Here is a 14183-nt window from a genome sequence, read left to right as displayed (position 1 = left end):
GAGTCCGACGTCTCTCTGACATCCCTGGCTCTCTGACCTCCCTTGGGATTCTGTTTATTACATAAGATGAGGTCTTTCATTATGTCCTGCGTTATTACTGAGCATTTTTAACATCTATAATAGTTTTATTAAAGTCGTTGCTATTTTTATCACTTTTCTTATTTCTAGGTCTTTTTTATTTCCTTTCTTATCTTATTAATGTAAAGAGAACAGGTCTTATGTTTTTCATAGATAATAATTCTAAGAAGATAACAGTACCTCCTTCCGTCCCTCCCTCCTCAATACCCGCCTCCTTCCTTCCTTTCTTTTTTTCCTTTAGTTTTTGCAATAACATACTTTCAATTTAGTGTATAATCACAAGCTTAATGCACCACTAGCCATAGTGTTCAACAAGTAAAAAGTGGAAAAACCACTGTTCCACAGGAATACAGACAAGAGTTATAAACAATAATCAAATAATAAGATAGCGGTTTCATTCTTACACGTTGTTTTTGTATTCTACATTAACTGCCACATATCAGATAAAAAATATGATATTTGTATTTTTGGGGGACTGGCTTATTTCAGTAAGCATAATGGTCTCCAGTTGCATCCATTTTGCTACAAAATACAGGATTTCATTCTTTTATATGCCTGAGTAGTATTCATTGTGTGTGTGTGTGTGTGTATATATATATATATATATATATATATCACATTTTCTTTAGCCAGTCAAGTCTTTAATACACATGGGAGGACAGCAGAGCTCACATTGCGTATCTAGTCCTGATACCTGCAGTGTAAGGGGTCAACAAACACATGCTGATGATGTTGAAGTGCCCCACCAGTACAGAAGCATGGACTTGGGAGTCAAGATCTGCCACCTGCAGTCCTTTTCCCCAGTCACTCCTACAGATTGGAGCCAGGGCAGGAGGCAGAAGGGAAGGATCACACCTTGGAGACCTGGGCTCTGGGTCTGGCTGCATCATTTCCTCTGGTTCTCGCAACTCTGTCCTGAGCATTATAATGTCATCCAGGTCAAGATGAGCATGCGCTCCCTGAAAGCACACAGGGGAGGCTTTTGCAAACCGTAAAGAAAATTAAAAGTGTGGTAACCAACAGGAAGGCCATGGTGGCGTAAGCAGGGCAGGTGGCCCAGGTGGCTACGGAGCCCTTGCTCATTATTGCAGTGCACCAGCTGCCACAGGCATACTCACCTGAGGAGTCTGACCTGCAGATAGACCACGGGTTGAAGGCCTGGGAGCGGGAGCTGACCGGGTTGCTCACGGTGCAGTTGTAGATATTGTCAGCATGCTGGGGGCCAAGGGTGAGGTGCAGGAGGTGGGAGCTGTTGGCTGAGCCCAGTGGGTGGAGGCCTTCCTTCTTACTCCAGTTGTAAGCCACATGGTCCCCTTTCTCCACCGTGCAGGCTAGCATCAAGCTGCAGGTCCCGTTCTCATTCTCCTGGGTCCTGTTTAACACTTTAATTTCTGGAGTGGAGACCTGCTCTGTCAGGAGGGGGAGGAAGGGAGCCATCACTGACATGAACCCCTTGAATTCTCCTTATTAGAACTCGGTACAGCACTTTTCCCTCCCCGAGGGGCTTTAGTGTGGTTCATCTGCCGTGGGAACAACTGCTTCACCCCACCTCTCACTCCCCACTACACTACCTTGGGATAAAATAGAGAATTTAGTTTTTAGTTTTTGTTCCCTTCGACCAACACTGATGGGGATCTGCTTGTACTTCCTGATGTTCTTGATCTAGATTGTTCTCCTGTGTTATATAAGTGTGCTTTACTGTCAAGTCATCCCCCATGGGTTTTACTTGACTTCAAGTAGTATCTCTTAGACCCCAAAGGATGACTTTTTTGTGGTGATGTTTCATCATTGTGTGTGTGTGTGTGTGTACAGCAACTGCTTTTGTGTGTATGAGGTAGTTCTCTGTGACAGCCATAGGCCTCTTAATCTATTCCTCTCTAACACCATAAAATAGGCAAGGGAAGAGGGAAAACCTGTTTATTTATGAACTACACCAGGGCAAGCACACTGCTGGTGTTTCACATTCATCATCTTCTTTAATCTTCTCAATAGCTATTGTCTGGTCATAATTATTTCCATTTCACAGATGAGGAAACTGAGTCCAAGAGAGGTAAAACATACTCTTTACCTATTGGGAGGTTTGGGGACATTCTGAATGCACTGTTTGAAGGAAAAGGAATGCTGGGGCAGAGGAGGCTTAGGGTCGGTAGTGACATCCTTGCTCTAGTTGCCTGAAGATTTTAATGAAATGAGAGATAGGTGGAGTCCCTTATATCCCAGCATCAGCAACAAGGAAGTCACGTTGAACAAGTGAGAAAGTCCCATGTGGCTATCAGAATTCCTGTGAAGCCAGGTGAGCCTCTAGGTCTCAGCGACACAAACTCTAGGTGCTTTCAAGTGGAATTGGCAGTTAAAGGGGTTCAAAAAGCTTCTGGCTTGGGATTAGCTGGGTCTGAGTTCTAATTTATGTACTGCAACTAAGCAATGTTATGACCAGAGCCCGCATTCGATTAAGAACAAGGCACATCTTAATTGTTACAGTGATCATATTAAGTGTTAAAGTGAACATATAGATAGGATTAAGTGTTAAAGAGATCATATAAATAACATCAAGTGCCTGGTAATAATAATAGACAGAATTAAAAAGGAGAAAAAGGAGGGAATGTCCAACATGGGAAGCAGTCTACACAGCAGACTCCTAGAATTACAATTGCTATAAATAACACCCTGATATCAGAATCAACCCTTAAGTCTTCCTATCTGGCTGAAAGGCCTGTGAGAGCATTTCAGGCATGGAAAGCCAATACACTGTGGCAAAAAATATCCTACATGAAGGATCTCTGTGAGTGAGACCCCAGTAGAAAGAAGGGGCCATCAAAGAAGAATGTACTTTTCTCTGAAGGGAGGAGAGAACTTCCACTTTGCTTGTGGCCTTGTCCAAATACTGATGGAGTTTGTGGTCACAAAAGGCTTCCATAGTCTTAGCAGCTCATGACAAGAGCCTTGGGTGATCACTGACATCATAAATAAGAGTGTTAATTGTTAAATGAACAACAGAAGTCACTGTGCACTTATTCCCCATGTAGGACCTCTGTCCTTAATGAGTTGTACTATGAGAATTAACTGCAAAACTTGTACTCAAAACGTATATTGTGTGTGTGTGGGTGGGTGCAAACTGTTGAAATCTTAACTTAGTATAGAGATGGTCCTCTGTATATAAAGTTAAACTAAAAATGAATCTGAAGAATGGGATGGGAGAGTAGGTGGTGGGAAGGGAGTAGGGGTGGGAGGGCAGGTATGGAGGAAAGAACCACTATATTCCTAAAGTTGTACCTATGAAATTTGCATTCATTAAATAAAAACTTTGAAGAAATAAAACATTATTCATTTCCAAAAAAAAAAAAAAAAGAAGAAGAAGAAGAAGGTGCTTTCTCCCCGCAGGGAGGTGTGGTTTTGTGCCAAGGGGCAGGCTGGGTGTGTGGTGTGTGGGCTGAATTTCATCTTTCTTCACCCAAAGCCCCTAGTGCAGTGAGCCACCTACACAAGCAATGTGTGAGCATGTGCAAACCACCTCTCTCTGGATTTCAGTGTCCCCATCTGTGAAAGAGAACTTGGGTTTGATCAGTTGTATTCTAACTGGAAAAACTTACTTTTGTCAAGTAAAATCTTCCTTGCAAACCAAGACTCTTGGGGCTCTAGACCCCTGAGCCCCCAGGCATCTGGACCCCTTTCCTTTGGGAAGTCTGGGGAGGGAGAGCAACGGCTATTCAGCTGCCACGCACATGCAATTTAGGAAAAAGAAAGATAAACTCTGAAGCCTCTTCCATGAAGCACAGTTTTGACACCCCCAGACTAGATGATCTCTCAAGTTTCTTCTAATTCTGAACACCCTTTGCTTCTGAGAAAGGCCTGTATTCTTGGACGGGGGACCTGGTTGGCCCTCCAGTCTGGATTGGGGAAGTCCCCATCATTACCATAAAGACTTAGCTGCACACAAAATTGCTGGACTGAAGTGTTTTCTTCCAGGCTCAGAAAGTACCATCCCTCATGCTCCTTCCTGCTTTCCAAGAGGCCCAGTTTCAGGTCTTCTGGATGAAACCGATAACCATCCTCTACGTATTCTGGAGAGCCCCCTTCAGACAGATCCAGAGACACGATTTTCCTCTTGACGCTGCTCTCTGGTGATTTTGCCACGGTGACAACAATGCGAATGCTTTTGTTCATGCTCTTATTTATCCTTTCATTTGTCAGAGGCAGCAAAATATTGCTTCCCAACTGCTGGACGCTCTTGGGGCAGTCCATCACGCCCCTACCTGTGGGAGCGAGGAGAGAATGCTTTATCATGGAGCCCTCCGAGGATCACATTAAGTCTGCGCATCAGGAATGACAAACTAGGGTATCTCTTACTTCCTCTTGGGGCTATCCCTGGTGTGGCCAGATTCTTAGGGGTCTACAGTTCCCACAAAGGCCCTCACTGCATTACCCATATTTAAAAATTCCCCATAAAAATCTTCACATGGCCTAATACACTGGGTTTCTATGGATTCATGTGTATTGTTGTGTGTGTGTGTGTGGGTGCAAACTGTTGAAATCTTAACTTAGCATAGAGTTGGTCCTCTGTATATAAAGTTAAATTAAAAATGAATCTTAAGAATGGGATGGGAGAGTAGGTGGTGGGAAGGGAGTAGGGGTGGGAGGGCAGGTATGGAGGAAAGAACCACTATATTCCTAAAGTTGTACCTATTAAATTTGCATTCATTAAATAAAAGCTTTAAAGAAATAAAACATTATTCATTTCCAAAAAAAAGAAGAAGAAGAAGGTGCTTTCTCCCCGCAGGGAGGTGTGGTTCTGTGCCAAGGGGCAGACTTGGTGCGTGGTGTGTGGGCTGAATTTCATCTTTCTTCACCCAAAGCCCCTAGTGCCGTGAGCCACCTACACAAGCATTGGGTTTCTATGGATTCATGTGCATTGTTGAGGAACTCAAAAAAGCACAGAAAAGTTGAATGAGTGCCTTAAAGATACGTAGCTGGTGAGTGGCAGAGTCAGGACTAGCACCCAGGCCTGCTGGTGCCCCTGCCAGGGTTCTCATCACCATTGGGTGTACCGAGTGAAGGAAGAGAAGCAACCAACAATGATTCTGAACTCAGAAGCCCAGAGGACCACAGTGAAGGAAGCATCATCTCAGATGAGGTAAATAGAAACCTGAGGGAAGAGTTGGGAAGATGTTGAGCTCAGTTTTTTCAAGGTGTGCCATTCTTGCTCTCCAAAAACCCCTGAGATAATTAAAACTACCAAGGGTGAGATATTATTTTATTTTTTCAAAAAAAGCTGAACCAACAAAGATTGGGAAAATCACACCCACAAACCCTGAAAACCTTTCAAACCACCATAAGGGATCCTCTGCTGATTATTTAACACCTCCTTTCTGCTCAAACCCACAACCTGCCTTGCTCCCACTTCTTGTAGCTGATGGTCTTGCTTTTGATCTGACTGAAAATAAAAACTGAGGAAATAAAAAGAGAATTTCTGCTTGTACCACCCCAAAGCAGCCCACCTCACTGGAAGGAAGGTCTCCATCCCCACTGAATGCCGGGACCTTCCCTGCTGGAGCTCTTCCCAGCTCAAGGCTTTGATTGTGCAATCGCCCCTTCCCTTGCATTGTCACTTTCCTACTGGCATGTTTCCATCTGCATTCAACACACAGATATGTAATTCCCCTCTCTTAGAAATACCTTTCCTGATCCCAGATCCATCTCCAGTGACCTCCTCATTGCTCTGTTTTCAATTTTTTAAATTTTTCTTTCTTTATTTTCATTTTTTTTGAGAGGTGCACACACACTGACATCCAAGAGACAGAGACAGGAATCATCCATCTGCTGGTTGACATCTCAATTGCCTGTGACTGGGCTGGGCTGAAGCCCAGGGTCTCTCACGGGAGGGGCAGGGACTCAACCACTTCAGCCATCATCTGCTACCTCTCAGGATGCCATGTGGGCATCTCAGTGGAGTCTTAACAGCTGCACCAAACACTCTCCCCTCTGTTTTTCTGTATAGAAGGGCCTTTAATGTTTATTTCTACTTTCTGTTCCCGTTTTCTGACCCACATTTCCTTGTCTCCATTCCAAGCAGGTGTTCTCTGCTACTCACTGGAGCCACCCCTATCAAGGTTAGTGTCTGTCTTCTCCATGTAGCCAGGTCAATTCTCCACCATTATCTGACTCGCTTTCTTGGAAGCTCTTGACGGCTCATCGCTCCCTCCTAGGAGTACTGTCTTCATTTGGCTCCTGGAACACCACACTCTTCTGATTTTCCTTCTACTTCATTTGTTCTGCCTTTTCTATTTCCTTGGTGAAGACCTTCTGCTCTCAGCTCTCTAAATATTGGTGCATCCCAGGGCTAGGTACTCACAGTTCTTTTCTTTTTCTACACTCATTGTGTTTCTCACCCAGTAGCACAGTTTGGAATATTCTGGAATGTTTACAGAGTTATGTTTCCTACCCAGACCCTTCGCTCTACTCCCGAGTGCTTTCATTGATCAGTACTTGGAGGTCTGAGGGCATCTGAAACTTCTCAGCAAATGAACTCCTGACTCCACAGCCCCTTCTGCAAACATTAGACCTCAGCCAGCTTCTTTTTCATTGCAAGCACTCCAGACTCTTTTCCTTCTCCACACTCTACTTCAGTCTAACAGGAAGTCCTGTTGACCCTCAATTTAAATGGACTTCTGGCATCTGAGCACTCTGCACCTTTTTTTTCTATCACATCATTGTAGGCCTGGGGAACAAGCGCTGTCTTTAACTGACTTCGCTGCATCCATACAACAGACAAAGTAGAACCTTTAAAGCCATGCCTGAGTCTTGTCTTCCTTCTGCTTTTAAACTTCCAGAGTCTTCTGGCATTCGTATAATAAACTCCATAGTCCTCGAAATATACAGGTTCAGAACCCCCTTGCACCCTGTCCCTGGCACCACTCCAAATCCATTTCCTGCTTTTGCTCATTGCCCTGTGGTCACATTGGCTCCCAGGTCCCATCAAGAACATTTATATCTCAAAGCTTTGCAATTTTCTCTTCCTCTCTTTGGAAATCTCTTCCTGTACATGCATGGATATTTCATTTCCCAGTTTATTTTAAGTTTCTGCTCAAAAAACTATGCCCTCTGAGAGATTTTCTCCAATAATTGTACAAAATAGCCTCCCCTTTATTGAACTAATCAATGCCTGATGTAATAATGTGTATTTGTTTATTTTTATATTTCCAACTAGAATGCAAATCCCTCAAGAAGAGTTTCATTTCACTTGCTGTTTTGTCTGTAAGTCTCACAATATGACTTGGCCGGCACCGCGGCTCACGAGGCTAAACCTCCGCCTTGCGGCACCGGCACACCGGGTTCTAGTCCCGGTCGGGGCGCCGGATTCTGTCCCGGTTGCCCCTCTTCCAGGCCAGCCCTCTGCTGTGGCCCGGGAGTGCAGTGGAGGATGGCCCAGGTCCTTGGGCCCTGCACCCCATGGGAGACCAGGAGAAGCACCTGGCTCCTGCCTTCGGATCAGTGCGGTGCGCCGGCCGCGGCGGCCATTGGAGGGTGAACCAACGGCAAAAGGAAGACCTTTCTCTCTGTCTCTCTCTCTCTCACTGTCCACTCTGCCTGTCAAAAACAAAAACAAAACAAACAAAAAAACAAACAAAAAACAATATGACTTGGTGTTTAAGAGGCTTTTAATAAATATCTGTTCAGCCTACAAATGCTGAAAACTGTATTACTTTTCTAAAATCTCTTATTTAGTTTTACCTATTATGTATATAACTGAACTTAACCATAATCTAGTGTTTGTAAAAGAAGGGGCCCATGACTCAGACAGCGAGCATAGATTGTTCTGGTTGATAAGAAAGCAGAGGAGCTAAATAAAACCGTCTACTTAGGTAAGATAGCTACTGAGAAAAGACCTTCCACATTATACTTGGGGCTAAGATGGGATAGGAGAAAACTGACCAAACTGGCCAAAATGTTCTTGATAACAAAATGCCCTAAAATCCCAACACTGTCAAATAAAGGGCCCAACTAATATGAGATTCAGTGATTGGGAAAAAAGAAAAAGTAATCTACTTGAGTTAAAATCAGGATTGGAATGCTAAATACATACTTGCTAAAGAAAAGTGAAAAAGGAATAAAACATTTGCTTTGTTAAATAGTGTTAATACATCTTCCTTAAACTAAAGTGCTCTCTGTTGTTTGATGAGTTAAGGGATGTTACAGTAGTCATTATTATTTTTACATAGATAATAGGGAAGACTTTGGACTTTCTAATCCACACTTTGACTGTCTGGTGATGTGGCTCTCTGATTGTCACATGTCTGAATTGTAGGCATAGTGCCCAAGAAAGTGAACTCTTGAATTCTGAACCTAACTTCTCTCTATAAAGGAGTAAGAGAAAGTCTAGAGTCACGTGCAAGTGTGGATCCCTGCACTTGTGTACCAAAAATTGTGTGTATCAGCACAGGCACATTTTACTGGGAGTGTATCTGTCAGTGTTATCTCTCGGAAGCATCTGAGATTCAGAACAAGATTAAGAACCCCTTTGATAGCTTTTTTTCAAGCCTAATTTTGACATGGAGAAAAAAAGAATGAAAATTATTCTGATTCTCAGACCATAACCCTTCACCCTCCCACAAATCTCCCACGTGCCCTTTCTCCCTACCTAAACCTGCAGGCTCTTTCTTTGAACCACAGTTGCTTTCCGAACTTGGAATTGGAGGAAGGGAGAAAGAAGATACAAGATGGAGTATGATGTAGCCAAAAATAAATGAATGAAAGAAAGAAAATATAAAGAGACAGAGGGAAAGAAAAAGGAGGGGGAAGATAAGAAGGAAAGGCTGAGAGGTTTGCGCACATAGGGAGTGGAATCAAAATTCATCAAGACTGGAGACCCTATCACCCCTCAACCCACACAAAGAATGATGATGTAACACCAGAGTGTGTGAGTGGCCAGGTCTGCAGGGGGTACTTGAGATCATCCCCACCTCAGCGCAAGTGGAAAAATCAATGGGGACTTGAAAGTGGCTCATCAACCTCGTCAAGTGGAGTCCTTGCTCCTGAAACGTCTGACTGTCTGATAAGTGTTTTCCAGGGGCCCTGTGATTCAGTCAGCCCCTGTTTACTGAGAGTTGGGGAGGAAACATTTAGAGCTGTTGCCACCAACTCACTTTCCTTCATGGGTAATTCTACTTAGAAAGTAGAGTGATTCACAGGGGACCATGGATATTGGCCTGACATTAGTAGAATTTAGCCATCCCTTCCACAAGCTGGGATTCTACCTAATGATAACTTTTGAGGGGGCAGAGAGACCTGGTTCTGATACTTCACATGTACTTTTAGCAAACTTTTTACTGCCTTTCTTTGAGGTAGAGAAGAGACCGGACTTACTGACTCCAATTGTTCTTACAGTAAATGGAGGTCTAGAAAGAAAAAGATAACTTGTCTCAGTCACTTTTTAAACTCCAATTTCAATTTCAATCCTGACTGTACTTCCAATTCCTGTTTCTTACTAATGAGCAGCCTATGAGGCAGCAAACAATGGCTCAAGTACTTGAGTAACTGCTACCATGTGGAAGACCCAGATGGAAATCCAGACTCCTGGCTTTGGCCTGGCCCAGCTCTGGCTATTGCAGACATTTAAGGAGTGAGCCAGTGGATGGAAGACCTCGCTCTCTCTCTCTCTCTCTCTCTCTCTCTGCCTTTCAAAATAAACAAATAAATAAACTAAAGCCCAATCAGTCAAACTCCTATTCCCATTCCTTGATGCTACTGGGAGTGCTGGATCTTTTCTTAGACTATCTGTGCTTATTATTCCCCAGCGTGAAAGCCTATAACCACCCTTTATCTGCCTGGCTGACACCTTCCACCCTCCACACCTCTTTCTTAGGGAAGACTTCTCTGACTGCTAGCACAGATTTGGTTTTTCTGCCTCATGCTCTCAAAGCACTTTGCATCTCTCTCTCACATCATTTATCACCTTTCTAACTCTGATTCAAGGTCTGTCACCTTTACTCCATTCTACAAGCTTCTAAGAGTATGGACTGTGTCTGTTTTATTCACTGTTGTATCCCTAATACTCACCTGGGACAAAGCATGAGCTTAGTAAATCCTGCAGCCCAAGTTGATGAGCAAAACAGAATGAGATGAATGAATGGATAAGTGGATAAATGACAACACAGAAATATAATTCTCCTCTTTCTACAATAATTATGTATTTGACTTTGTCTTTATAACATCCCTAAAAGGTATAGTATGGGGGGAAATAATGGGAACCCCTTTCCCCACTTTCTGGGTGAAGAGATGGAAGCATATTAGCTATGACCTCTAAGTTTTTGGTACAACGAATCTCTTGCTTTTCCCCCTCAACCCCTACAATCCTTCACCTCTGCACTTGTACCTTCAGGTAGAATACTCTTTTGCAAGTCCCATAAAAATCCAACCTACTAGACCTACTCACATATCTAGAAAGACACATAAGAAACTGGTAGCAGTGGTTGCCTTCAGCAAGGGGCATGGAAGGGAGATGAGTCTTCACTTCACATATTGTTAAAGTTTTATAGACGAACATTATATTCTTATAATAAACAGGTTAGCTTAAAAAATCAAGTGAAAACTGGCATGGTGAAAAAAATCTCTACCCACTTTCCAAATTCTAGATAAAATATTTCTTAAATGCTCTCCACAATCTATAATTTTTATCAACATTTCTCACCATTTGAGAATGCTATACTTCCGTGTAATTCAATCCAACTCACACAGTTCAATTATAGAACGCATATTCTAACTTATACCATGAGAGCTGGATGCAAATTTCAGCATCATCCCCGCTTTCCAGGCATAATGTTCTCCAGTTTCATTCATTGAGATCTCCGGTGTCAGGTTGTATGAGCATGGAGAAACTGTTAAATTACTCCATACCTCTCCTCCCTTTTTTATAAATTTGTAATGGTAATAATGATAATACATCTCATAGCATTGGTGTGAGACGTAAATGACAGATACACACAAAGCACTTAGAACAGTGCCCGGTACATAGCAAATATGAAATGTGTACTAACATTCTTCTTTCAACAAACATTTCTGGATGCACTTTCACATACAAACAACTGTGCCAGGGGCTAGGCAGTGGCTGTGATCATTCTATTTGCTTTCTCCACACTTTGTACAATGCTTACCATATCATGTTTTCTTAATAGATAGCTGCTTAAAAGATATCACCCAAAGTCCATCTATGGATAAAACCAAAATGTCCTGGTGTTCTGATTTCCACTCCAGTCCTGGAGTTAGTTTAGATGTCACAGTAGGAAAGCTTTTGGGAACTACAAGCACCTAGATCAACATCCTGGAATACAATGGACCATTAAACACACAAGGTCAGGTCAAGGCTAGAACTGTATGCTTGCTTCTCACCTCTTAGCCCCTGTATGTGAAGAGGATGAGGAAGTCCTGCATGGAAAAAGGAAAAAATCTTTTTTGGGTTTATCAAGTTTAACAAATGTACCACCATAGTAGGAGGTATGGATAACAGAAGAGGCTCTGTCTGTGTGGGGCAGAGGGTTTTAGGAAACCTCTGCCTTCTGCTACATTTGCTGTCAACCTAAACCTGCTCTAAAAATAAAATCTTCTAAGAAAAATTTCCTTGGTGGGAGCTGGGAAGGGGACATGTGAATTTTTAGGCTTTTATGATTTTGACTGGGAATTGGAAGTTGAGCTGAGCAGAGATGGAAAGGAGAGTGTTGCTGATTTTACAAGAATCAAACCTTGGTTGGGTAAATCTGTCATGACTGACCTGTCCCATTTGCAAAGTGTTTCCGTCTGGGTTTTATTGGGGTTTCACAAAAGGGTGCATATTTGAAGAGAAAGACTGAAAAAATTTTGTATACATTTCAGAAGATGGAACACAAGTGAAGGAGCAGCAGCCAATTGAGCAGACACGCCTTCTGGGGCTGGGCCATTTCTCCCTCACCAACTACCTCCAGAGCCGCTGTAAGCTGTATGAGAAATACCTTGAGCTGGACTGACCAGTGTAACTGACTTGACCATTCAAATAAGCATGGAGACAGAAAATCCAACCGCTAGGACAATCCATCATTCCTTACAGTCACACACAAGCATGCCAAAAACCTAAGTCACAAATGAGGTACAACAAGGGAAGCTTGGCTCTCCCTGTGATCACTCTAAGTGGTCCAGTGTGGCCTTCTGAGCCCTGTGTTCAGTTGTCCCTTTTCTAGATCCCACAAGTAAGAACTCTGATTTTGTTGATTCTGCAAGAGAGTGAGGCCATGGAAAGGCCTCTTTACCTGGGAGACTGGCACGAGGTAGATCCCACACACGGCTTCCCTGCATCCCTCATAGATCCCGGGGCTTTTCCTGCCAAAGTCTATGATGGATCTGTGGTCTTGAAAACCCCAAAAACACCCTGGGCCTCAGGGTTTCCCCCTGCCCCTTTCTCTAATGCCTCCTCTATTCCAGGTTGCCTCCCAAAGTCTAACTTAAGTCGCAGGGGTGTAGGCAGGAGATCCTTCTCCTCCTCATGCCAACAGCCTAATGTCTATTTTCTTGTTTGGCATTTTTTTTTTTTAATCTCAAGCCCTGAAACTACTAAGCAGAAAAAAATAGTTTGCCTTGAGAGGCAGACAAGCCCAGCTCCAAAGTTTCAGCTGCCATCTGGCTCTACTGCTGAAGCCACTCTGACCCTGAGGGCTTTCAATTTGCATTTCCCACATACTGTAACCAGCCTTGGGTTCAGAAATCCCAATATTACCCCCTTCTGTTGCTTTGGAAGCTTCTCTTCCAAGAAAGTAGCCACCAGTATGACCACACTGAGGCCACTGTTTTTGTTCTCAACCAAAGGCCTGGGGTTTTCACTTCTTACCCTTTCTTCTCACTGTAGCCCTTGCTTTTTGTTGGGCCAGATTCTGGTTTGTGTGCTTGTATATGTAAGCATTCAGACAAATCATATCCTAGGGATCTGTCCCCCAAAGCCTGGGTCTTGCCGAAGGGTAGTCATGCAAAATCAACCCGCTTGGATAGGACCCCGGTGAGAACCTCTTGTGATGAGAGGCTGGTTTTGAGTGTGACAGATGCCTTTGGCTAGGAGCTCCTGGTTTCCTTGGAAACTAGGGTTGATGAGGTTAAGGCAGGGAACCCAAGGGCCCAGGAACTCATAATGGTCCTTCCTCCTTAAAGAGGCAGTCAAAACTCACAGCCAGTCCCTAAGGAAGAGGCAGCTGACCCACAGTCCCCAGCCCCTATGCCTTCTCTCCATCCACAAGGCTATGCTGGTCCCCAGCAGCTAGCTGTGGGACTCAAACCCCTAAACAGAAGAACACTCACCCGCTACGTAGCTCAGTCCAAAAGCCAGGGACAGGACCAGCAGGAGGCTCCAGGAGAAGTACCCCTTGGTATCCATCAGCCAGCGAGGAGAGGGAAGGGGGCCTGGCCGGGAGCCCGGCGGCCGCTCGCAGGCACGGCAGCAGAAGCGGGCTGCGTGTCAGCAGTGCTGCCTCTGCTGTCTAGTTTACACATCAGCAGCCAGCAGGTTCCTGAACTAGCTTCCTGTCTCACTTGGGACTTTTTCTGCCTGTGTCTCGAGGATTGCTCATCTCTCTTCAGGCCTGAAGTCACTTTTTGTTCTCAAGAAACACGTACGAGTCAGGCACTTACATTACTGGAGCCGGGAAAAGGGTTGTGTAGTCATCCCGGCCAAACCCCCGAGTGGGGTTGAAATGGGCTCCCTTCCTACTCTCCTTCGCTGTCTCCAGGAAATGGATGTCATGACTTCTCTGAGCAGTTCCCTCTGACAACTCTTCTAAGAGTGCAAAGAAAAGAGGGAGTTTCGTCAAGCCAAGCCTCAAATGTGCCAGCTCCAAGCTCAACTTAGATGACTGAATTTTATTGAACTGATAGAACTCTTCCTATGCATTTGCCCTATAATCTCAGAGAACACTTCTGCCTGCACTCCAGCCCTGGTGCCACAGGCACAGAGAGGTGGGGTGGGGGGTGGGGGTGTGGATTTCTTGGCAGAAATCCAGTTTCCCTGTGGATACAATGTGCTGGAATATAGTGAGCCCTGTGCCATGCTTTGGGGAGTTACCTTTATTTTGGAATGTGTGGCTTTTCATTGAAGAGAA

General features: G+C 44.1%; 1 protein-coding gene across 1 annotated transcript in view; it reads right to left on the bottom strand.

The window, feature by feature from the left end:
- The window catches only part of SLAMF1 (signaling lymphocytic activation molecule family member 1), a 37839-nt gene extending 24234 nt beyond the window's left edge, over positions 1-13605 (bottom strand). Inside the window, exons 1-3 of the mRNA XM_002715225.5 lie at positions 13387-13605; positions 3993-4331; positions 1197-1487 (exon numbers count right to left, since the gene is read on the bottom strand). Of these exons, the coding sequence (XP_002715271.1) occupies positions 1197-1487; positions 3993-4331; positions 13387-13462 (706 nt within the window). The 5' untranslated portion in view covers positions 13463-13605. The remainder of the gene's footprint in view (positions 1-1196; positions 1488-3992; positions 4332-13386) is intronic.
- Positions 13606-14183: the final 578 nt, after the last annotated feature.

Source organism: Oryctolagus cuniculus, chromosome 7 (genome assembly GCF_964237555.1).
Source record: "Oryctolagus cuniculus chromosome 7, mOryCun1.1, whole genome shotgun sequence".
Lineage (NCBI taxonomy): Eukaryota > Metazoa > Chordata > Mammalia > Lagomorpha > Leporidae > Oryctolagus > Oryctolagus cuniculus.
This window is presented reverse-complemented; position numbering and strand designations above follow the sequence as displayed.